Raw genomic sequence first — 26777 nt, 5'->3', positions numbered from 1 at the left:
TACTTTGTACTAAAAACATGCATTCTTCTCTTCAAAATACCCACTTAATACCAGTTTTTAATTATATGATAGAAACTGATAACACTTCCTGTGGATGAAATTGGTATGATATGCTTGAATGCAATTATTATAGGAATGAATAATTTTGTAAGAAATCCAATCCAATCTTGCATAACCAAGCTAAACTTTAAAAAGGACGGTTTAATGTGAAAAATCTATTTCTGGTAGGCATTATGCCTTCATAATGCGGTCATCTTATAAATGATAATAATTGACCTGGAAAGAATATTCAGGAAGGCTGAGTGAAGTCTATGAAATCATAAAGGGTGCAGCTCCACAATGAACTCAGTTCCATAGATGTTTATTGAGGGGTTACTGGATTTCAACCCATTCGCTAAGCCCTGAGAACGAAAAGATGAAAGAGACACCCTCCTGTAGTGAGTTGGGGACTCACACAGCAAATCATGCAGAACAGAGGTGGTGGTGGGAATCCTGGAAGGCTTCCTGGGTGGTGTGAAGGATGTACGGAGTCCTGAGTGAGTAGAATTTTGTCCTGAGAAGAAAACACCGCAGTTAGAAGCAAGGAAAGGCCTCTGAGGAACTATGAATTGTTCAGAGTTGCTCAAGTTTAAAATGTGAAGGGATGAGTGATGGGTAACCAGGGTAGAGAAGTAAACAGGAATCTCCTGCTACTTTTACATCCAATTAGGACATTTCAGGATTATATTATTCCAAGCAAAGGCACACATTCAAGACTATTTCAGATAAAACTCTATAAAAAATTCATGGTACCTGATCAGCATGTCTGGGGCATGTTTGATGACACTCTCAGCATCTGGTATTTCTTATATTCTTGCATGTAAATGATATGAGTCTTATTCATTTAAATAATTGCTCAGTAGCCACCACACATGCAGTATTTGCATGTTAGAAAATCCAAGAGAAGTATGGGAGTTGTATATATTTAAGTATTACATGCAGGGCACAGAAACAATGTCCTATGAATTCAAAGGACGGAGAAAGCCTTTGTAGGTTGAGGGATGTCCCTTCCTTCCTGTTTTTCTTCCTCCCTTTCTTACATTCTCTCTCTCTCTCTCCTTGTCTCCCTTCCTTTCCTTCCACAATTATAAACTTGTCTCTGAGTGCCAGGATATGTGCCATGACTGGGAATATGACACTGAACAGAAATAGAGAGAGATTAAACAATTACCCCCCAAAACATAATAGTAGTAAGTGTTCTCCAGAGAGCACTGTCCATAAAAGGTGGGGAGTGAACAAGACTGAGCGGGATAAGAGAAGATGTTCCTGGAGAGTTTTTCAAACCGACACCTGAAGCATGACGAGGAAAAGACAGAATGGATTCCTGAAGGTGAAGTGGGTGTGGACAGATGGCAAGGAGCAGGGGAGGACATGTGAGCCTGGCTAAATGATGTGACGAAAGACAGGGACAGGAGGACTCCCAGAGGGCAACACAGAAGATTCATCTGGTCCCATAACCAGAGTGTCAGTGGCCACAATTTCCTTATTGATTAATCCACATGAAAGCATTTTCTGATGCCATGAAAATCTATCTACTCTTCTTATTCTACTGTTTATTTTAGTTGTTTCAGTAGGATATTTCAGTAGGATCAACTAGGCTCTTTGTCTTTTCTCACTTTCCTTTACCAGGTAATTAATTTCAATTCCTCTTGTTTAGAACTTATTTTGATGCTCTATCTATCTATTTAGGCTCAAATAGATAGAGCTCAGTAGAGTTGGAAAGAAACACAACTGTATTTCTTTTCATTTATTCTATTGTCTATCCTTTAATTCAGATGTATCTCACTTTGAATTAATGAGGCTGTACTTCAGCTCCTGAAATGATTTTGGCCTTTTTGACACGGCAATTTCCATGGCAACCAATTATCACTGCAAGTATAGCTACAAGACTGTGTTTCTTACTAGATGCATTGGGCTAGTTGGGGCCCAAGGATTTGTATAAAACCTTGTTACCACTGGCAGCTCTCCAGGCACAAAATATCTTGATGCTGCTATTTCTCCTTTTCTATATTTAACAGATGGGCCTATTAAACTTTGTTCAGTGCCCAGTAACCAGTGAGCAGGAAGAAGAATATGATAGATCCAGGGTGAATCATAAAGGCTATTCTAAGGATGCACGACGCTTCCCTGTTTTTCCTTTGCTCAAACCCAAGCAGTAACTTTGTTGGGGAAAAATCACAAAGCCAAGATGACTGATTCAGAATTCAGAAACCTCAAGCGAGCACTCAACACTGCTCAGGAATCCTATTAAGTTTCTTCATCTCTATGAGATGACTGTACCATATCATCTCCTTTTTCCTCAAACCTCCCACACATCCTCCTCCTACTGATGACCCAGACTCATACTTCATTGAGAAAATAGAAGTCATTGGAAATGAACTCACTCATCTTCCCACCGCAAACCTGCCAACTTGGTGCATCTGCATCCAAATTCTCCTTCTTCCATAATGAGCAAAGTGTTCCTCCTCCTCCGAGAAGGGATGTTTCTCCACTGTTGCTCTGGATCCCATTACCTCGTGGCTTATCAGAGGTTTTGCTCCCTAAATTATTCCTGCTTTCCTTCAGGAGTAACATCACACTGTTACCATACAATCATGCTCTGGTATTTCCTATGTTTTAAGACTTTTTTTTTTTTTTTTTTACTTTCCACAGGCTGCCGCTAAGACGTTTTTTCACATAACTGTACATACTGTTTCAGTTCCTGTCCTAATTTTCTGTTTTCCTTTATAACCAAATTCCTGACTATCCAAAACTGCCCCTCCCTGCTCATCATCCTTCTGCTCTTCAGCCCCATCCAATGTGCTTCTACACCTTTACTAACTGGAACTCCTTTTGTTAAAGTCAACAACAACCTTCAGGTTACCAAATCTGATAGACTCCTTCCCTGCTTCTCTCACCTGACTTCTCAGCAATGTTTCTCAAAGTTGACGCTCTATCTGCTCGAAGCATGCTTATCTGTTGGCTTCCAGGATTATTTTCTTAATTTCCTTCTACCTCTCAGTCTCTTTTGTTGGGTTCTCTTCTTAAATGTTGATTTTTCTCAAAGCTTGTATTAGGTCTTTTTCTCATCTTTTGTCTAAATTTGTTTCTTACTTATATCACCCACTTGCACTGTTTTAAAATTTATGCTTTAAGTTCTGATGCCTCCCCTGAGCACCACACATGTATATCTAACTTATTTCATGCATGTTCACTTGCATACATTGTGAACATCACATAATCAAATACTCAAAATGGAACACTGAACTTTTTGTCCTCATCTGACTTGAGAAACTCTTCATCCAGTTGATGAAGACAAAACCTAATATCCATATTTTTTTCATTTATTGAGATGAAATTCATATTACATAAAATTAACTATTTTATGATTTGATTTTATTTTCATAGATTTAAGGGGTACAAGTTGAATTCTGCTACATGTATATTTTGTTTGCTGGTGGAGTCTGGGTTTTTGGTGTGCCCATCACCTGAGTAGTATACATTGTACGTACCCCACAGGTAAAGTGAACAATTCAGGAGCATTTAGTGCAATCACAATATTGTTTTTCTATGTAATTCCAAATCATTTTTATCATTCCAAAAGGAAACTCTATGCCTATTAAGCAGTTCCTCCTCATCCTCTCCTCTCCCCAGACCCTGGAAACCATTCATATATTCTCTGTCTCAATCTACTTTTTCTGAATATTTCACATAAATGGAATTACACAAAATGTGACCTTTTTGTCTGGCTTCTTTCACTTAGCATAATGTTAGGAGGTTTGGCCATGTTATAGCATGTATTAGTATTTAATTCATTTTCATGAATGAATAATATTTTGTTACTTGTATATATAGTACCACAATTTGTTTATTCATTCATTCATTGATGGACATTTGAGTTGTTTCCAGCATTTGGATATTTGAGTAGTCTAAGTTCCATTCTCGATCACTCTTTTCCTCACTTTCAAATCCAATGCATCAGGAGTTCCAGTTTACTTATGCCCAGAATGTACATTGCTCCATCTCCTTCCCACCGTCCCCACTGCCACCCTTTTATTTTAGGCCTTCAGTGTTTACCTTATCTTATTAAATACACTCTCTCAGTGTGTCTTCCTGCTTCCGCTTTTTCTTGTGTGACAATTCTTTCTCCACATGGCAGCAAGAGCAATAACTTTAAAATAATAAAAGTATTATTTAAATTAGTTATATATTTATATGAACATAAATACACATAGTTTATATATATTTATACATATAAGTAAATTTTATTGAGTGCTTATTATGTCTTAGCCTCTGTTCTATGGGCTTCTCATGAAATAATTTGCTTAACTCTCAAAACAATGGAGTAGGTACTGTTGTTATTGTTCTTTGCAGAGGAGGAAACACAAGGTCACCCAGCTAATACATGGTTGTGTCAAGATTTGAGCCTCAGTAATCTGTTTCCAGAACCTATCTTCTGATTGTTATGCTGGATTATCTAAATCACATCATGCCTTTCTCCATCTAAAAGCTGTTCTGTGGCGTCTTATTCTACTAATAATATGAGTCATGACCTGCAGGCCCTGCATGAGCTGGCTCTTGACTATTTTTCCACTCTCGTCTTGCCACTCTCCCCATTACTCACTCTTCTTTAGTGACTTCTTCCCTCAGGCCCTTTGTTACACTAAGTTCCTCCTGCCTTCAGGTCTATGTGCCTCCTCTTCCTTCAGCCTGAAATGTTTATCCTTCTATCCATTCGTCATATCTGAGCTCAAATGACAAATCCTTTAGGTACCTTTTTCTGCAATAGGCGTTCCTCCTTTGTGATTCTTTTTTTCTAAAAGCTCAAAGCCCTTATGTTTCAATTTGTAATTATGTTCTTACTATTCTCTTTTTTGGCTTATTAAACCTTTAGAATATGAGTCTCTTAAGGTCAAGGACTACGTTTATATGTTTTTCCTGGTCACAATTATAGCTGCTGAAATTTTCATGGTTTTTGACACAGCTTGTATTAGTTGAATGAATGGCTCTAATTCTCTGCAGGGAAAAAAAAAATACATTGAACTACTTAGATTTTTAGTTTGGTCTTTGAGTAGCTCCTATATTCCTCCTCTCTGCTGTCTCACTGGCTCCTCTTTGGAGAAAAGAAAAAGAACTGTCTTCAGTTCCAAATGTTGCCAAATAATTATCAACTTTATTGCCCTGGGCAGGCATTGGTTGAATTCCTCACTTGATCCCAGGGAAGAGTAAGTAGAACTTGTCCACATAAAATACAGTCTAGCAACATCTGGTCTCTTTGTGGTATGGTTTGAAGTGCTTACTGGTTGGTGGCTCCTTGTTTTCCCTCCATGTCTCTATTTGTTTTTTTAAAAAAGTAGTAACACTTGGCGTTATTAGAGCAGACACCTGGCACATTGGTCAGGCAGTGCAGCTTTACATTATAATCAGCCCATCATCGAGATGAAAATAACACCATGCCACAGTGTGGCAATTGTAAGATTGCAGGAAGCAAGACAATACCCAGCCCGTGATGACAACCCACATTCTGCCAACACTATAGAAAATGAGTCCACAAATTGCTTACTCCAAGTTCTCCCACATGAGTCTGTTCCCAGAGATATACTTGCCTGTTAATTCTGAAGGAATGCCACTAGGGAGGTGAAGAGGGAGTGCTCTTCAAAGTGTCCTGATGTGTATATTCTGCTACAGAGTTATCTTAAAATTACACAGCGGCTGTCCCTTAGGATAATTAGAAAGATCGAAGACTCAGAAATCATGACAGCTGTCATTTATTGACTGGCAGGGAATATGTATGCAATTATAACCATTTTGCAAAGTAGAAATTACCTTCTTTTCTTGTGTCCAGTGAGGACACTGAAGCTTCCAGAAATTAACCAACTCATCCTCTGCCATTTAAGTAGGAAGTGGAAAGCTACAATTCTAACTCACATCCAAATGACTATAAAGCTATGGTGATCTCTGGGTGCCATACTGCTTTCAAGATTAAGGATCATTAATTATAAGTAACTTAAATACTCAACATATGTATGTATTTTTAAAAGCTAAACCTCAAATCTTGATCCATTGTGCATCATTAGCATAGTCCATCGCATCTTTAAAACATAATTAAATTCTTGGCTAATTATTTTAATTATGATGTGAATAACATGTATTTATCAAGAGCTTTCTCTGTTCCAGGTGATGTGCTACCTGTATTATCTTTTTTATCTTTATAAAAATTCTTTGAGATAGCTACAATTATTATTTTCATCCTTTAGAACATAAACTAGGTTAAGGAGGTCAATAGCTCACTAACTGTAAAGTGTCAGAGGATGGGCCGTTGGACTTGCAAAAGCATTCTCATAGCCACTGTGTTAACTGATCTTTCATGTATTAACTGTGATAATGAAGCTCTCCACCTGCCTCTAGAATTTGAGAAGATATCTGTAGATTTTGGCAGAGTCAACACTAATGGTTCTGCGACTTCTTTCAGGGATACTAAAAACAAATTATATCTCTTTCCATAGAGCCATCTCAATGGCATGGACAAGCTGAAGGCAGTGAGACTGTAGATAATTAACTACAATAATGGAATATCTACTGGGCGTGATGCATTGCACAAAGAGAAGCTCACCGGCAAATGGAAAAAAATGCGGGAATTGTTGACCCTATACTTAAGCAGTTTCATGAGAAAAAAATTGGAAGTGTGGAAGACCTGGTGAATAGTTAAATAGCAAGAACTTAATTTCAAAGGAATATGGTATTGGTTCAGTGTGCAAGGGTCTACTGAGTGCAAAACAGCTATAAGCCAGGAGCTGGCGCATGACTTTTCATCAGGTGTCTGAAAATTATACAACACAGATTGTTAGAGATGGAAGAAAAGTTGAAGAGGAAGCTAAGTGTCAATAAGAGTACAGTTGCAGGATGCAGCAGCTTGGTTGGCAAGTGGCCGGCATGACTAGAACTGGAATCTGTGATAGAGTTAACGAGGGGAAGAAAAAAGAGAGCAGGTTATTGGACAAGCTGGCATGACCTCAGAGTATGCACAGGGGCTCTGTTCTTTAAATGACCCCAGACATTGTTTAGATCGTATTTGTCACTGTCTCTCTTTGTGTTACTCTTCAGGCTTTCCATATATCTTCTTAGACATGAAACTGTTTTCTTCTCTGGTCTCACACTGGCTTATATTTAATCTACAGCTGTCATTGTCAGCCACTAACTAATTAACTTCTAGGTATGCATTCCCAGGTTCAAAAGCCTATGCATAAAAATTGCTACATTTCCCATTTGCAGAGATATCATTTAGCATCAGTCAGACACTGTTCATCAAAATTTAAACAATCAACAAGCCTTTATTGAGTTTCTTGATGTGCATGGCATGGGTCTAGGCACTGTTTCTAAAAGTTATGTATTTTATAAAAAGCACTCACAATGATTCAGAAATTTTTTTTTTTATATAAAAAGAGCTGTGTGAAATCTTTGGGCTTTGTTAAAAACCATAGAAGTTGGAACTTTTCAGACAGACAGTGAGTGTGGGTGTTAAGTGGGTTTTCAATGATATTTGATTCATCAAATTTATCTTGCCATTATTCTGAGTTGTTATTTTTGTCTTTAAAAGTAGAATATTTGGAATGGGGGAACACTTCCTTTATTTTTCAGGATTTTTTTCAGTTTCTTGAAAACAGAAATAGTGAAGGATAAAAAAGAACAAATGACAATGCTTTGGATAAGTCAAGGCATGACTACTTTATAATGCCAAGGCAACTAAATATATTTGTCCTCAAGGTATGTAGGGGGGACATTCAGCCCAGCAAGCACACATATTTTCACATTCAAATTTAGCTATACAAACTACCATTGTAGCAAGTAGTTCACTCTTAAACTTCCCCAAATCTGAATCAACTGGCACACATTAACTTGTGAAGTGATTAAGAGCAAGGCTTCTGCCTGGGTTTACATCCTAGCTCTGCCACTCCCTAGAATACCTCATAGGGTTGTTAGGAGAATTAAGTGAATCAATACGCATAAAAGCTGCACTATGTAAGCTCTATAGACATGTTAGCTGATAGTAATCATTAAAATAAAAATAATTAAGTAAAATGAACTCATTACTCAGCCCTGTAATTATAATACTAACATTGTCTTTGTAGTAATAATGCTGACTTTTCTTAAGATGTAAGTTATAATTTGTCAAGCATTGTGCATATATTACATCTTATTTAATCCTCCACAATGAAGCCATCCACAAGCTGTTGTCATTATTGTTCGCCTTATTTTACAGTTGGGGTCCAGTGACTTGCCTAGGGTCGCCAAGGTGGGCAGTGGTAGAGCAGAATTTGAAGGTAGGCAATGTGATTTCATCACCTTTACCTTTAGTCACTTTGCTGTGCTTTTTGCATAAGTGTTCCTAATTGTGGAACCAGTTCCTAAAACCCAATTAGTCATCCCACAAGCTTTCTATCTTTTCTAGGTAGCCTTAGAACCCAGGACAATCAACTCCTTCTAGAGAGTGCTCATATATTTCCAGTGGGCTGGGATTATTTTGGTTGGCTTTTGCTGGAAATCCTATTCTAAAGATTTCCCCAATTTTACCTTTGTTTGGAGATTGAAATTAAATATGTACTGTACTTCTGTAATACTTCTAAAACTTTCACATATAATTCTGTGTGGTAGGTCCCATTATTCTCATTTTATAGGTGAAAACCTGAGGCTCAGAAAAACTGAATAGCTTTCCTAAAGTCTTGTAATGGGTATGTATTAGAAATCTTTTAAGTTTTGGTCTAGTGTTCTCTCCGTTGGAGGTGTCACTGAACTGGAGTCAAGATTTTTTTTTTCCTTACCAAGCATCATCTGGGTGTCTGGACTGCCCTTATTTTATGGCAACACTTAATTATAAGGATGAACTTAGAATCAATAACCCCCTGGGTTGGTTTAAAAAGGAAAAGGCCATGCTCAGCTTCTATTTTGCTGTGCATCTTTGAGAGTGAAATAGTTTACTACAAGAGCTCTGACTATAGTCTGTGAGATTTACATGCATGCTGTGAAATGACCTTTGAGTTCATGTTCTTGGACTGTATTTCCCACCTACTTGCAGGGTGATGAAACTAGACAGCTGCTTCCTGGGGGAAAGGTGAAAATGTAGATAATATGCATCCCCTTCCAACCACTGGAGGGGATTTCTACACCAGGACCAAAAGACCCCTTCAGCTTTCTCAATGATCTGTTTGCACATTCTTTTCCTGCTTGGTAATTAGCACCAGCTGTCTCAACTTAAAAGGAAGGAATCCCTTTGAAATCCTCCCTATCCTCTGTGAAATGTGCTACTGAAACGTGCTAATTAGTAACTGGACTTAGGACAACACAGACATGTGTTTCCTGTGGGTACCGTAGAAGGAGGAGGAGGAGGAATATGAACATCTGTTTAGTTGCATATGTGTATGTATGCTTTTCTAATTTTCAGAATGACATTTTAAATAAAAAAAAAAAAAAATCTATCTTCCCAAATGTGATCAGTAGCTAGTAGCTAGGGCCCAGGTACCCCATGTACTGATGTCTCAACCTTCATTTGTACCCCCTGCCCAAGCTTGTCAGTATTCCCGTGTACAAAAGGAAGGGCCTGCAGGGCATTCCCTCTCTGCCTCAGCAAATTGACTTCCTTGTCAGCATTTCCTCCCTCTTCACCATAATGTCAGGAATCACAGGGCTCCAGGGAAATAAAAAAAAAAACCACCTCTTCCTTTAGGGACCCCGTCCCAGAGTAAGCTGATAGCCAAAGGGTCTGTAACAATTAGCAGACCCTGGAATTTGAGAAGAGAGCATAGAAACATAACGTAGCATTGTGTTAAATGCATTTAGCTAAAAATGGAGACGCCACTGTTTCCCAGTTTCAACTGTGATTATGTGAAAATCTGTGTCTTCATAAATAATTCTGAGCAGCCATTTCCAGGATTTCAAACCAACTTGCTGGCAAGGGGGCATGAACTGCTCAGGACATAGAAGGGAAGGTGGTTGGGTTTATGGGAGCACTTGGGAATTTATAGACGGAATGAAGGGATCTCACAGGAGGCCAGAGGTCTGTGCTTGGGAAAAGGGTGGGCAGCGTCTTCTACCTCCAAGGTCAGCCTCCCAGGCAGCCTGGTCAAGATCTACCCTGGCATTTCTGTCGCCATCACAGCAGCGTTGCTTGACACCCCAGAGTTTGCTGCTGCAATAATCTGCACCCCTGTTCTCATATTCTTGCCTCACTGGATCACAGTTTAAAGTCCTCATGTGAGTGCTTGACAGGTTGAGATTAGGTCATGTAACTCCCACCTGGCTGTAAGGTGGGATGGGGACAGTAATGAAAAGATCTGTCCTGTTGATGGGAAGCACAGTTAGAGGTGGTTGCTGTTTTGCCAAAATCGCATACAGTAATGAAAGGATAATTCCCCAGGAGAAAACCAGGTTATTTTTGGCAAGAAAATTTGATCAATATGTATTACAGACACCTACTGAAGGAGGATTCTGTTTGTCTAGTGTCCATCAATTAGGGTCAGATGCAGCCTTGCATGGCGGATGCTATGGGAGATCTACCCTGAGGATCCGAAAGCCCAGCCCGACTGGCCTTGCTGTGGGGAGCCAATCAGTAACTGAGAGTCTTCAGCCGCACCCAAGAGGGTTGCAAAGCTTGGAGGTGAAGCAAGCCTCATTCCAAGGACTCTGTATCTCTTGTGCATTATGTCTATCTTAGCTCTTTGATTACTTATCTGGCTCTGATCCATTCCCTTGTCCTGTCCTTGATGTCTGTGGGCCCTTGGGCTCTGGCTTGGCTGCCAGACGACTCCCAGTCTGTGATTTTGGGCTCTCTCCAGCAGAGTAGGCCAGATAAGAACACCAGGCTTGCTATTTTTTTCTCCCACATGTTTGCTCTTCTAACTGCACCGGGCTTTGCTATTTGGACTCCTACAGCCATAACAGACATCATCATTCTTTCTCTTTCCTGCTGCTAGTTAGAGACAAAGGGAAGAAGAGAGAATAAAAATATCAGGTGTTTCTTTGGAGAGTGGAGCAGGTTGATATACGGATGTGAGCGCTTCAAACCCAATGCTGGCTTACTGTCCAGCTAAAAATCCTTAATAACCTTTAATTCCGCCCTCAGAATTAAGTTCAAACCAGTAGACAGGCAAGTGCTTCCCTGAACCCTGCCTGTCTTCTCTTTGCTTTACATTTTATGCCTGAGCTTTGCTGATCTACTTTTTAGTTTCCCAAACAAGCTGTGCTTTGGATCCTCATGCCTCACGCACAGCAGGTCCACCTCTAACATTGCAGGGCTCAAGGCTTGAGTACAAATGAAGGCCATAGGCCATATTTCTACCTCCATAAAATGTATATATTAAGCTAACACATTGTTACATAAAGTATGTCCTATCCCCCACCTTTGGCTAAAATACCTTTATAATCACCGGGAAAGCTAGGTATATATTTTGAATTCTGAGTCTTCAGAATTCCACATCCGAATGTTGCGCTCCTAGCACTCAGCCCACAGCCTTCTCTTCTTGCCTTTGATCTGTCCTGTACCCCAAAAGGCTTTGCATGTGGATGTGTAGACACCCCAGCCTGCACATCCAGGCACCCTCCACACCCTGTGAAACAGCCATTCTCTAACAGCAGCATGCAGCATCCGAGCCATCCCACCCCGCAGGATGATGTAGAGAGGAAGCCTGCAAAGGTCCTGCGAGGTAGACTGGGGGTACTGGGGGGTGGGGGGACTTCAGGGGTCCTGGTTTCCAGAGCATGGTCTAGAATGGAAGGGGTTGGGACGGGCCCTGGGTGGGCATGACCTCTTGGCCCTGCAGACTCCATAACCATGGGGAAGGCCGTGGCTGTAGGAGCCCTCTTGCTGGGTCTGAGGGTGATACTGGCACAGTTTTCGCCCCTCTGCCCTGGATGTCCCTCATCCTATGTTATCTAGTTGACTCATATTCATCTATCAAGTAGCATCTCATATTCTCCTTCCTTTCTCCAAGGTGTCTTCTTAATTCTCCCAGGATGGATTATATGTTTCCCCTAAACTGGTCATAACACTTATTGAGTGACTCTAAGTGATTTAACCTCTTAGCACCTCAATTTACTTTCAAGACTGTTAGAAGGTTGAAAAAGTTAATATATGCAAAATTTTAGAATAGTACCTGATATAAAAGAAATGTTAACAGTTATGATTATATGCTCACATAGCACCCTGTACTTACTCCTATAGAAATATCTCACATGGTTCTGTTATGATGTATTTTCTCACATTTCTCTCTTCCCATAGATAATGTGCTTCTTGAAAGCAAGGACTTAATTTTATTTAATTTTGTATTCCTAACACAAAACCCTATATGTATTACTTAGTAGGGGCTCAATAAATGTATATAGAGTAGATAAACTGCCTCTTGGGGAGTTGGAATTTACCACTGGAAATGTTTATGCTGTAGCCTGTGACCACGGATAAGGAAAAACCCTAGGAAACTGAACTCAACTTTCCAGATCCTTCTATCTGGAAAGGCTCTGAGAAGAGTAGATGGAGATAGTAGAGCCAAGCCAGAACCATGTCACAGGGTGGCATAGAGAACAAATATTATTCAAGTGGTATTTCTATCCAGGAATTAGATATGCTTGTACAGGACACTAACTCTATGTCCTAGTGAAGATTTACAATCCAAAACATCCCATTGTGTAATGTTGTATTTGCTTTCATTTGAGCCAAAGAATCTGTCAGACATTCTTACCAGGGCTTTGAGACCACATGTTTCTCAGCATCCATGATCTGGGGAGTATGTGCCACTGTTTTTCTTGATTGGACCTATTTATTCTTGCAGATGACTTGCAGATAGGTAGAGCTCAGGAAATATGGTCAGGAGAAAGGCTTTAATGATGTTTGCTTGACTGTGATTATGAAACTGCTCCGCAGAGTCGTTTCCATCATTTATTTACTCAAGTGGTTGCTAAGTAACTTCCAATCCAGTCCCATGATCGGAATGAATGAGTCCAGCTGCTGATTGGTCAGGAAATTATTCTGTTCATCATTCGTTCATTCATTAGGGCTTGACATGAACTGTGATTGGATGTAGCCAACTGTTTTGCACAGAGGCTAAGAAATAAAAATGAAGGAAAATAGAAAACCCCCAAGTTCATTTTCCATTCTTTAACCTTCTGATCTCTCCTTTAACCATTACCTGTAATAAAAGTGTAATTTTTTAGTGTTTAGAACACTACAAACAGGCTTTTTCAAATCAATTTAAATAAAAACTAAGCATCTAAAGACACCATCAAACTGTCTTTCTCACATCAAATAAGTATAGCTATAATGAAATAATTAGTTTTATTACAGCAAACATCTATAGAGATAGTGCTTGCAATGTGCCAGGCACTGAGAGTTTTGTGTATATTAACTCATTTAATCCTCACAAGGATTATGAAGTAGGGACTATTGTCCGTATTTTACAAATAAGAAAAGGAAGGCATATAGAACTAGGAATACTTAGCAAAGCAAGGATTCAAACCCAATCCATTTCTAAACCTGGTCATTCATTTTACAACTATGCCATGTGAAGTAAAGAAATATTTACAGGCATTTTTCAACTAGAGGAGGCCCTGTTGAGCTAGATTTTAAGAGAAATAAATATAAGGGAATAATACTAATACAAACTTTGTAGTACCTATTTTTATTTCATGTATATTTTAATTTTTCACTTCTAGGTGACTTGGTTTTGGTATCATGGAATAATAAATACACTGATGTGATATATGGCCGATAGTGAGTGATTTTCACTAATGGAATTATACATTAATATATTGAGCATCTGACATTTTGGCCCTTTTAAGATTTAAGGCTGACCTGTCAAAATGAGGATTTTTCTGAATGAAATGCAATCGATTGAAGTTGAATGAAGAGCATGGTGAGTATATGCGCTATGCCTCTGAAACCCATGTCACCCTGACAGAAAGGTCTTGTTTCCATGGCAACAGATCAAGGCATTAACTGTTGCAGGGTTGATATGATGACAAGATTTTGATTCTCAATTTGCTCTACATTATTCCAGCCTTGGATTCCCCACTTCCTCTTGCATCTGATTTTATTATGAGTTAATGATAACCAGTCATTACAGGAAGAAAAGAAAAAGTTCACTATCCAGTGAAATTTTCTAGAACCTGATAAAAGGAAAAAATGTTGTTTGCATTAGCTCACTTGACCTTTCCAAAGGTTGCCTCACAATGGTTTTAAGAGGCTTTTTTCTGTTTTACGTTACGATTATCGTCATGCTTGGCTTGAGTGTTGGTGGTTAAATGGAAAAAGAAAAATAATGATTACTTCTTCTCCCTTCCTCATTTGTACCTGTTGCTTACATTAAAAAAAAAAAAAGAGGTGGAGTGGGCATATGGGGAAATGGAAAAGGAAAGGAAAAGAAAAGCATGGAGGCTGCCTCTTTTGGGATTATTGTGACGGAAAGGCTCCGAAACTAAGCTGAGTTTTTCATATTTCTCAAGTTCCATGAAGTCAAATATGTTCAGTCTGTTGCTTTACTTGAAGAATAAAATGATTTAGGGGAACTTTAGAAAGAGGGGGCATGCCCAACAGAAAGTAGAAAAGCATTCGATATGATCTCTTGGCTTATCTATTAAAGGACATGATAATTGTTATAGAAAATATTTATATAGAGTTAATATGTGCCAAGCACTGTTCTAAGTGCTGTACCTATATACGCTCGTGTGTACTATGACATGACAACTATTTTACAGTTGAGATACAGAAATATAAAATGCTTTCCCCAGAGCTTCAAAATTGTTACCTTGTAGAGGGAATCTTCAAACCTGGATACTGTGATATCAGACTTACGTAGTTAACTACTATTCTATGCAGTCTCCTAAAATAAAATGTTTTCTAGTGTGATACGTAAACCTTTCTGAGTCACTGATTCCTACTCTTAGTTACTGATTTGACAGCGTCGTTCAGTCTGTCAGCTCCATGTCAAAATACTCACAAGCTTTTTTGTTTATTTGTGTTTATGCATGTGTGTGCGTGTGCGTGTGTGTAAGTTAAAGAAAGTTAAAATGATTGTTTGAACAGAATTTTGCAATCTCTTTAACAATAATTATGGACAATGTGGAAGATCATAAGAATAAGTTTAGTAATCACTTATGCAATATTTATATCCGTGCTTTTGTTAATTTTTAGTTGAAAGGGAAAACTGCTGGACACTCTGTTCTTTAAAATAATTCTTTCATATTTTTCCTCCAAAATTTCCTTTAACTTTCTCTCAGTGCCTCATTCCAAACTTGAGTTTGTGGAACTGAGATACATCTAAATCTTTAGTGAATGACAATAAGCATTGATACTTTAAGTTGTTTTGGTTCAGGGTTCAGCAAAATAATGCTATTTACTACAATTTGGAGTTCATTTTTAGGTTTCAATTCATGCTCAATTTTTGCTTAATTCCTTGTGGGGAAGATCATTTAAATAAATTTGATAGGATTTAACTCACAGTATAATTACATCTTCATCAAAGAAAGAGTTTTACCAATATAGTCATAATAATAATCATAATATCATCATAATGGTGTCATAAAAGTCACAATATTGTCAATGGCCACTTATTAGGTCTCCATTTAACATAAGACATTGAGTTAAACTACTACCATATTTTACAGTTTGAGAGTGACAACAAATTAGGGTGAAATACTTGAATCAGCCTTTTAAATTGTGTATCTACAGAGGTGCTTTATAAATCTGTTCTGGACAGTTTTTATTTTAGGGTCCAGGAATAATTTAGCATTTTATTAAGATTTATATTATTGAAAACTACATCCGGCGCCCAATGCTGAGTGATTGATAGTGTTTCTCTGCCCTCTAGTGGTCTGATGCAGAACTGAAATGGCCAACCGGGGAATCTTCAAGGACAATTGCCTGGGAATGCTGAGATCCAGACCACCTGTATCGGTTTGGCCTGGAAACAGAAAGGCAATGGTAAGGAGAGATTTAAGACCAGGCCTTCAGAGTGGGATAAGATGAATGTGGATTTTCATCTCTAAGCTGATTTTAAGGCATGACAGACACGGTGGTGGTGGTTTAAAAAAAAAAGTTTCCCTTTAAATGTCTTAGCTCTCTTATAGTGCTGAAGTTTGCAGTTATGTTGAAATTAAATATTCTCTGAGTTTCTCATCAATGACATTATTGACATTTTGGGCTTGGTAATTCTTTGTTGCGGAGGGCCCCCTTGTGCATTGTAGGATATTTAGCAGCATCTCTGGCTTCTTACCCACTAGATGCCAGTATCGCCCCCTACCCCATCCCTAGTTGTGATAACAAAAATATCTCTGGCATCGCCAGGTATCTCCTTTGGAGGAAGAATTTCCTCTGTTTAAGAAGTATCTTGTTCTTAATGGTTCCTGTTAGGTAAATTGGTAATAGTTTGCCAATAAAAATATTTCATTTATTATTTAGCACATCAGGCCCTGTATTATTTAATTTAATCCTTATAAGAATCCTCAGAAGTAAGTCCTACGCTATTATTATCTCAGTCTTACTGAGGAGGAAAGAAAGATTCAGAGGAGTTAAAGAACTTTCATGATGTCACACAGGAAAGGAGTGGAGCCAGCATTGAAATCCAGGTAGTCTGGCTCTGGGATCTGCACTGGGAAACACAGTGCTACAAGAGTGCCATCCCTTACTATTCTCCCAAATGGAGTAAAAAACCAAATTACTGATTCACGAATAATTATAATCCACAGATGCCAATTGATGTAATTTTCTGAATTGAAAATAAAACAGAAGGAAAAGATAGCGGATTAACATTGTCAAGAAAGATCCATTCGTTTTTTTTTTTTTTTTCATTCACTTAACGAGTGTCTATTGTCTATACAGATACAAAAATGTATAAAAGAAGGTGTCTGCCTCTGAAGCTTACTTGTAGCAAGCAATAAGCATATAAAGTTATATATAATATTTCATATAGTGATATACTATGGAGAAAATAAAATATGTTAAAGGGAATAGAGAGGGCATGAGATGGTTGGAGCATAGTGCTGCTATTTGCTATTTTATCAATATATAGGGTGGTCAGGGAGAGCCACTTTGATATGATGACATTTGAACAGACAACAAAGGAATGAGGGAGTGAACCAAGTGGAGATGTGGTGGGAAAGTGTTCCAGGTAGTGAGGTCAGCAAGTGCAAAGGTCCTGAGGTAGGAGCATATTTGACGTGGGAGCAGGCTTGCTAGCATGGTGAGGGAAAATCAGGGAGTTAGTGGAACTGCAGCAGAGTAAGTGAGGAAGAATAGTAGGAAATGAGGTCCAGAGGTAATGTCTAGGGGGTGGGAAGAAAACTACAGAGCCCGTAAGGCCCAGGAAGCCCTTGGAAAGACTTCAGCGTTTACTCTGGGTAAAATGAAGATCTCTGGGAAAGCGAAGTACCATGATCTGACTTAATTTTTAGGGGATTATGCCGATCTTCTTTCTCTGTTTTGGTAAGTAGTTTATCGTGATGATTAAGATCATAAGTTCCTGAATCAGACTGACCTAATTTAAACGATATCTTTAAGAACTCACCTTCTGTGGCCTTTAGGACAAGTAATTTAACTCACCTGAGCCTCTGTTTTTTCACAGGAAGAAAAAAAATGCAGTAAATCCCTAGTTAATTGAATCTAAGTGCCATCAGACAGGAGATGCACCATTGTTTTATGTACCAGTAAGAAAAAACAAAACATTACACCACTAATCATGTATGAGTCAGTCAAATCAGGCTCTCTAAATTTGGAAATGTCATTAATCTGTTCCTGGGGATTTGGCCATTTGCCCTGCCTTCACTTGCATTACTTGGCATATAATAGGCAATTATTTTGCATATAGCTCAGAAACAAAATGAAGCACAAGTTCATCTATTTGTTGGTAGCTTCATTTCTTAGAGCCCCATAAAGCATTTGGTTGTTGCTTTGAAAGAAAAGATGAAATTTCTTTCCTATGATGAATATTTGCTTTACTAATACCAAATTTATACTCACCTCTTTGCTCAGCTTTTATGCTTGTCAAATAACCTTTAGTTTAAATACCAAGTCATAGTGTAAAAGATTTTTAAACAGCAATTAAACTCAGCATATGCAGTGCCACTGATGTGCATAAGTCAACTGAAGTGACAGTAATATGAGTTTACACATTCATAGACAATGACAGAATTACATCACGTCTGCCCTTTGGCCCATGGTGATTGTAAAGTGACATCAATCCTGTGTTTAAATGTTATAAATATATCAAAATGATATATATGTATAAACTTTGTGTGTATGTCTGTGTTTTTCTTAGAAATGATAGAATACGTGGTAGTACCTGTCCTGTAGAATAGAATTAACATGGAAGTTCTTGGCACATAGTAAGCCCTCAGTAGCTGTTAGTTGTCACTCTCATCTCTGTGAAGACTTCTTTTACATGCCCTCATCTCTTCCCATAAGATTCCTTAAATTAATTTCATTTCCTCTTTTGTCCTCTAACCCCAATCTTCCAATACTAATTAGTAAGGTGACTTCCTCTCCTGCACTTTCTACTCCCAGAAGGAAATAAAAGCACAAGTCTCCAACTCCCTAAACATTCCCTTATCCCAGGTCGTTAATCAATGGCTCACATTAAGAAAAAAAGAATTGCCCCAGGTCTCTGGAGACCCTTTCTATGGCATGATAGATTTTCCTTTGTTTCTTATGCCTTGAGTAGCTTTTAAGTCAAGATAGATATTTGCCTTGCAATTTCTTTTATTCCCTCGATAATTTGAAAAGCTAGGTGAACATTATCACTTTGTCTTATCTTTTCCCCGTTTATGAGTCAGCATGTTCTCATAAAATGTTGGATGGTCCACCCATCTCAGAGAATGTCATGGTTAACGGATAAGCTGTCCCCCAAGCTCAGGTCTCCTGGTTCAATGTGATAGTCATCATGCCAGCTGGGATCATTTAGAGAAAGGCTGAGGGTAGCAACACAGCTGATTGTTATTTACCCCACGCTTCTTACAGCTTCCTGGAATGATGTTTTTGGAACACCTGCCTCATCAAATTAAAAGGAGAATCAAAACAGATGGGACTGGGAGCCAACAGATCTAAGAAGCACTGGGAGGAAGCTCGCCTCAGGATGGGGATCGGCTTGCTCTTTGCCCTCACTGTTTGTAAACTGGAAGTGTCCTCGGTGCTCAACTGTGCTGGAATCTCAGGCAAGGTAAAGATGTCCATTTCTATCAGCCCCAGGTGATTAATAACACTGTAAATCTTCAGATGAAATTGCTGCTAGATCTTTTAGACCAGGTGGTCTGTTCAGAACTGCAGGCTGTGTAAGCGTCGCAGAGTGGGAGAGTATCCATTTATGAGGGCAGGTGAGCAGCTAAAAAGGTCTTTATACTTTAGTTGACCCCATTTATTTAATCCAGGTAGAGTGTAATAAAGCTGATTATCGGATCCCTTTAAAACTATTGGTCGTAATTTATGGTAATCTATCTAAACTACACATTCTTGATCATTAAAAGTGCTCTAAGCAGTTTAATTCGCTTACTACTGGCATCTAGATTGGAATTTGTAAAGCAGTTAGTGGCCAGATATTTGCCCCAGAGGTCACTTAAACTCTCATTGATTTTCCCTGTGGTTTTGAAACGACCTGCCATGTTGACCCTCCAACTCTTTTGATAGCTCCCAGTTGATTCTGTCCTTTGAATGTGTTTTTGTAAGCATGTTAGTATTTCTGTTTTATTCTCCAAGTTCATATGAAAATGAACTCCAAGGTATTTTAACAGCCCATTTGTAATGTCTAGAGTCCTGCTTTTCCTTAAAATTTTTTAAAAAAAGATTTAAAAGCCCATAAGCTGGGAGTGGTGGCTCATGCTTGTAATCCTAGTGACTCAGGAGGTTGAGATGGGAGGATTGCTTGAGGCCACAATATAGCAATATAGCAAGATCCCCAAGTCTACAAAAAAATTAAAATTAAAAAATTAGCCAGGCATGGTGGTGCACTCCTGTAGTCCCAGCTACTCAAGAGGCTGAAGTGGGAGAATCGCTTGAGCCCAGGAGGTGGGGGTTACAGTGAGCTATGATCATGCCACTGCATTCCAGCCTGGGCAACAGAGTGAGACCCAATCCCTTAAAAAAAAGTAAAGAAAAGAAAAAAGATTTAAAAGCCCAAACACTTGCGGTCTTTAATAGGCTTTCTTCTTTGGCGTATTTCAGATAAAGAAAATGGTTGTGAATTGAGAGAAATCATTCTTTGTGATTTATGGCTGTGCATTGATCGTATCCAGTAAGGGCCTGTCTTCAGATGAGAAATGTGCAGGCTAGACAGGAAGAGGAAAATGGAAACGTCCGTCAGAGTGGAGCTCCCTGTGGCTCTGTGGATTTAACCTCTGTGGCAAACCACCCACTATGGGTCTTGACATTTGAAAAGGATTAGTAAAGCTGAGGGGGCTAGATAAATATGCATGATCACACACAAGCAGATGACTAAAAGTCAAACAACCTGCTCTTGGTAAAAGTCTTTTAGAAGCAAAATGTTCTTCCCTAGAAGGAGAGGAGTTTGATATCAGCAATTCTCGTCGGTCTTAGGGAGACTCGTCTTATTCCCAGTCAAATGAAGTTAGAATTGGGTTTGAAAGGGTCTTAAGCTTCTTCAAGAATCTATCCTAGTCCCTGGTCTGATGCTACAACCCCTTGCTACATCTTTAATGCCCTTTTACTTGAGGAGAATATTCTGGGAAATATTCTGTTGATGGAGAGTTTGGGAGGATCTGATGTTGTCTGGCTAACTTAACATCAATCTACCAAAAATAATTTTGACCACCTACTGTTTGTCTGTCTTCCTAGTTGCCGAGATGATAACAGTGTAAACAGTGTGGTGGATAGCAACATTGGCCTTGAGTCTTCACCTGTCCTTATACTATGTTCTTTGCTGGGTGACTTTGAAGTTCAACTCACTCAAGGAATAGAAAGAGACATTGAGTGACCAATTAGTCAAGGTTCACCTGGGACTTTTCTGGTTTTACCATGGAAATTTCTGCATTCTGGGAAGCCCCTCAGTCCCAGGCAACCTGGGATGGTTAGTCACCCTTAGTGAAGCATATTTCTATATCCCTTTATTTTGGGCTTGATAGTGTGACAGGTTTGGCCAGTACAATGAAGTTAGAAGTTGCAGTGTGTCAGTTCTGAGTGGAGGACTTAATAGACTTTGCATATTTGCACTGTCTGTGCTTTTGCCACCACCATGAGAAGAACATGCCCTGATTATCCCACTGGTCCGAGGAGGATCAGAGCAGCCCAGCTAAGCCCAGTTTATATCAGCTGACCCCCAGCAAAGTTATGGTTACATGGGTGATAATAAATGGTCATTGTTTAAAATCACTGATTTTTGGTATGCCTTATTACACAACAATAGTTAACCCTTACAGATAAATTTTAAAAATATCACACATTGGGTTAAGGATCATCCCCTGCTACCACACCATGAAGTATTAATTGTTATTACTATTTTACACTTAGGGAAACTGATACATACAAAAATGGAGTAAATGCCCAAGGTAAACAATGGAGCTGATTTCAAACTTGTTTCCAAAGTAATCCAATACCTTAAAGTTTTTAAAAGTTATCGAAATAATACATGCTTATTGTGAAAGTTTTAAGCAAACCAGAAATATAAACAGGAAAAAGTAAATTGTCATTTCCTTCCCTTCCTGCCTTTCTTCCTTCTCATTTCCCTAATTCTTTTTTCTCTGATGTAACCCTGTTACCTTTTGGTGTGAATTCTTTCAAATGATTTTTTATGTATTTTATAAGCACATATCTTTATTTAAAATTTTTATGTAAATGGGAATTAAATATTGTTCTGCAGTGTTTTCTCCTTGGATATCTCATATCTTTCCACGCTAGCCCACGTAGAGGAAATTTATGCTCTTTTAACAGCTACATATTACTCCATAATATGGCACTATCATAGTCTGAACATTCTGTTAATAATAATCATTTCAATTGGTTCTAATTTTCCATATTCCACGTAGTCATTCCATGAACTTTTTACAGTGTATCATTGTGCACATGAGTATTTCTATAGAAAAAATCCTAGAACTTAATTCTGTTCGCAGCCAGTTACTCCTCAGTGTTTAGTAAATTTTTGGTTTAAATCAAATAGAATGTGCAAGAAACTGTAGACTAGTATTTGTGCACCATAAGCAAGTGCTCATCAGATACTGAGCTCCTCTTTCTGGACCCTCCTTCCCCTGTTGGAGGCATTTTGTAGAGTGCTCACTGCAGCCTGTAAAGTGCCTTAGCTGTACCTGTTCATCCTCAGATGAAGTGAATTTTGTTGCTATCAGCTGTTGAATTTGTTGATCCTCCACTTCCCACAGCATGGATAATTCTCTGGAAGTTTTACCCATGGTCCTAAAAGACCCTATCAACTGCAGGTGTTTTCTATGTAAGCAACAAGTGAGGAGTGAATTTCTTCAGTGGAAACATTCGTCTAATTAGAGAGTGAAATCATGGTATGTAATTTGGATACACTTTAAGGTGAGCTTGGTCACTGTTTCTGTTTAGAATGTTAATAAAGGGTCTCATCTGAAGAGACTCTAAGGATTCTGTCTGGTAGAGGTTCCCCTGGCTGGAAGGAAAAATTGGAGGAAGAAAGAAAGAGAAAAAAAGAAGAGAAGACAAAGAGAAGGAGGGCGGGGGATTGGGATTAACATGTATTCCATGCCTGTGATAGGTCAGGCTCCATTGACTCCTTACTCCATGGGGTAAGGAAGGACTGGGGCCAGAAAGAACCCTCTTGCCTGGGTCTGAGAACACTGCCGTACTCATTCCCAGTATAAGGGAGTCCCAGTTGTTCCCCTTCTTCACCAAGATGTAGTCATCTTCATTTTGGCCAATTTGCTGAGTATGTAGTGGCATTTCATTATGTACTGAACTGGAGATCAATGAAGTGGAGCATTTCTTCTTTTCTTTTATTATTTTTTGCCATTTGGATATGCTCTTGTGAAGTGTCTGTTGCACTGCTTCCCACAATTTTCTATTACATTGTTCATCACTTGTATTATCTCTATCCTACAATGGGGTACCTGAATCACAGAGAAGATAAATAATTTGTCCAAGGTGCCATATCTATAAAGTAGAACTAGAACTGGGATTTGAATTCAGAACGTCTGACTTCACATTCCATTCTGCAAGTATACCCAGATGGTCAGACAAGAAACTCAAATTGGATTTTTACATCCGTTATGACTCATTGACATATAACTTGTGCTCTTCCTAGATGAGGAAAAGCGTTGTACTCAAGATGCCCAAGTAGAGACTACCTTAGATAAGGTGGATGCAGGGGAGGGGTTACATTCTAGAGACCACAGTCACAGGAAAGACAATATCAACTGAAAGTATAAAAATAACCATTGACTTGAATGATCATAACAACGGACTTTTATTGCACATCTACTATGCAATAAGCACTATACTAAATTTCTACACATTATCTCGAATCTTCACAGCAACCCTATGAAGACAGTATTATTTCCAGTTCACAGAAGAGAAAATTGGCCTTTGAGGAAGCTAAGGGTGCATACTGGCAAAAGGTGGAGCCAGGATCCAAAATCAGGTCTCCCTCTGGCTTCAGAGACAATTTTTTCTGTTCCACTACACTTTCCTCATAGGAAAGCAAGGTGGCCTGGGCCAATAATTCCAGGTGGGATTTCATGAACCAGGGTGGATGTGGAAATGGAGCTGCTCGGGTCCTGGGATGTGAGGCAAGGGGCCAACAGAAACCATAAAGACAGTATCCCAAGGTAGAGCCAGGGAAAGAAACCTTCAAGCTATCTAAATGAAATGTCAATTAGGAACAGAGCAGAGAGAGAAAAGCAAGATATGAGTCATTGGGAGAGATACCAAGGTCACCAGAAAAAGTTTAGGAGAGCAGATGGCAGTGGATCCAGAAAAGATTTTTCTGATGCTTGATGTAGATGCGGGAGTATTTGAGGGGGCCTACAGATTATCCTGTATCTGAGAGGGCATTCTTTGGGGTGTGGAGCACATCTGGCCCCTTCTCTGTATGTCCTCTGGTCTTTGCTGGGTCTGCTTACTGACAGGCCCATGTGCAGCTTTGCTGCCTGTTTCTATGTCCGGTGAGCTGCAGCTCTGTGGCTTGGTCCCTAATGTTAAGTTTTTATGGCTGCTTTAGCAAACTACCACAAACATGATGGCTTAAAGTAATACACTTTATTCTCTTACAGTTCTAGAGGTTAAATGTCCAAAATGGGTTTTAACAGGTTGAAACCAAGGTATTGGCTGGGCCATGCTCCCCCACCCTACCCACTACCAGCAAAGGATCTAGAACAAGTCCCTTTCCTCACCTTTTGACCTCATAGAGCAGTGTCCCCTGGCTCATGGTCCCTCACCTCATCTTCAAGACCAGAATCTCCAAATCTCTCTCTACCTCTTCTTCTCATCACCTTCTGCTCTGTGTTCAAGTCTCCCTCTGCTTCCCTCTAATGAGTACACTTGTGGTTGTATTTAGGGCCCACCTGGATAATCCTGGGTCCTCTCCCCATCTCAAGATCCTTAATTTAATCACACCTTCAAATATGCTTTTTCTATATAAGGTAATATTTGCAGAATCCAGGATTAGATCTTGGATATCTTTGGGGACCATTATCAGCCTACCATCCTCCCCATCATTTTGATCCAATATTCAATGTGTATGTCTCATGTTTTTCTTGGTGAAGGCTTGTGCTTGGAAATAAACTGGTTAATTGCCTGATTCACTTTATACTGAATATCAGTCAAACCAGGCTGAAGATTTCTGTTCAGAAATTTCTGTCTTTGTGGTTTCCCTGAAACATTTATTTCCTTGGGATTTGGTAAAGTGTTCTAGGCAAGCACACAGAATGGTTAGCATTTATGTTTTGTCTCAGATATAAATTCTTTTGATGATTCATGAGGTTTCTTACTGTGAAATCACCTTTCTCAGAAGATTCTTTTTCTAGGAATCTGATACGCTTTGAGATTTTCTATTGAAAAAAATGACTTCCTGTGCCACTTCTGTTATGTACATCTAGTGGCAGTGAAAGGAAGCTCACTTCCGTGCAAGGGCCGGCTGGCCCCGGGACACCTGTTGTGTTTGTGGTGAACATGAGATGTCAGGCATGTGTTGCCCCTCGCCCCAAGCTGCCAGGTGCAAGGCTCAGCTGCTCCTCGGCCTCAAGGTCTTCCAGAGGCCTGGGGTTCCCTCTCATCCTCCTTTTCATCTTCCACATGATTCACACTGTGCGAGGCTTTAACTCTGAGTCCCCTAGAGAGCATTTTTATTCTGTAGCCATTTGTTGTCAGTTCATTTGACTTGTGTTTGTCAAGTGCCTACTATGTACCTGGCATTTTGCTTCGTGTTGGGGATTTAAGGATAAACGAAACACAGATCTTGCACTGAGGGTATCAAGTTATTTAGTCAAGATATAATAATCCTGCATATTAGTCCTTTTTAGCAGCAAGTAACAGAAACCAAATTCATACTGACCTAAACATTAATTGTGTAATGGGATAGTCCAGAGATAGTACTGTGTATCTGTTGGGGTCCAATTAGAGAAGGGTTCAGTCAACCAAAGTCATGTGTACACACACGCACACACACACACACACACACACACATGCACACACACACTAAGGGATTTATAACAAGAATTTGACCTATGCAATTGTGAAAGCTGGTTAGCTTGTCTCTATAGAGCTGCTGTCTTTGTTGCTGATGTTGGAGCTTGAGGACACCAGAGCTAGCTGTCTGGGAAGAAAGCTGGTGGGAAAGAGGGAGGACAATTTGGTACCCATGAACATGAACTGGAACCTATGAGAAGGGACTGGAACCCAGATCCATCCCTTACTACATCTAGACTACATTGACTTCTTCCTGAAGAAGGGAAGCTAAACGTGCACGTGGTCCAGGAGTTGGTGAAACTGTAAGAGGATCTGAGGGAAGGTGGAGTAGTGGAAATCCTGGCAGCTGCCCCACAACAACAAAGGCAAGTCAGTAGGTAAGCAACAATGTTCACATGCTGCATCAGGACTGGCCTTTCATGTGTAGAAACAATATGGCTGCCTCACATCCACCTTCTGAATCCCTTGCAAAATGTCTTTTGTGTTCCACTCTAATTAGACATTTATAGTGAAGGCGATTCTGGAAGATAGAGCATAACTTAGCAAGTCAACACATTGCAAAGGCTCCCCATGCTGGCATAAGGAATGACTGGTTGGAGGTGTTTAAACAATGTCCTCAGAAATCTCTCAACTCTGTGTCTTCAGAAATCTCTCAACTCTTTTGACTTCTTTCTCAAAGACCCTCTTCTCTCAGTTTAGCTTCATAGCCCAGTGGAAAGAGAGATTCTCTTTCTCAAGTCCTGGGCTGACTCTTATTGTCTCTGACTCAAACAGGGGAACATTGCACTCTCATTGGGCAGCCCTGGGTCTTGTCTTCTCCTGAAGTCAGGATATGGAGCCAGCTCCATTCGAATTATGGGCATCAGAAATACATTAGAGGTAGTTCCCCAAGGGAAAACCAAGGTATTGGTGCCAAAAAAAGAAAACCAAGCCCAAAATAAAAATTCACTAATAAAGATAGGAAACTCAGGGAAAAGTGTTGGTGTGAGACATGACTGTGTCAAAATGAAAGCAGCTGGATGCAGAGAGGAATTACTAGGCTGGAATCTGGTGGCAGGTGGTGTCTGCCTTTATTAGCTTTTTGTTATCCAGTCATGTGGCCTTGGACCAATTGCTTAAC

At 39.4% G+C, this 26777-nt stretch overlaps 1 protein-coding gene across 2 annotated transcripts in view; it reads left to right on the top strand.

Annotated features, from left to right (window-relative positions):
* Nucleotides 1–18976: 18976 nt before the first annotated feature.
* The window catches only part of LOC138397221 (uncharacterized protein C9orf85-like), a 360452-nt gene continuing 352651 nt past the window's right edge, over nucleotides 18977–26777 (top strand). For both annotated transcript variants that reach the window (XM_069491188.1, XM_069491187.1), the window contains exon 1: nucleotides 18977–19211. In XM_069491188.1, coding sequence (XP_069347289.1) covers nucleotides 19074–19211 — 138 coding nt within the window. In that variant the 5' untranslated portion in view covers nucleotides 18977–19073. The remainder of the gene's footprint in view (nucleotides 19212–26777) is intronic.

This window comes from Eulemur rufifrons, chromosome 16 (genome assembly GCF_041146395.1).
Source record: "Eulemur rufifrons isolate Redbay chromosome 16, OSU_ERuf_1, whole genome shotgun sequence".
In the NCBI taxonomy this organism is placed as follows: Eukaryota; Metazoa; Chordata; class Mammalia; order Primates; family Lemuridae; genus Eulemur; species Eulemur rufifrons.
The sequence above is the reverse complement of the archived record's forward strand: the minus strand, read 5'-3'. Positions and strand labels throughout refer to the sequence as shown.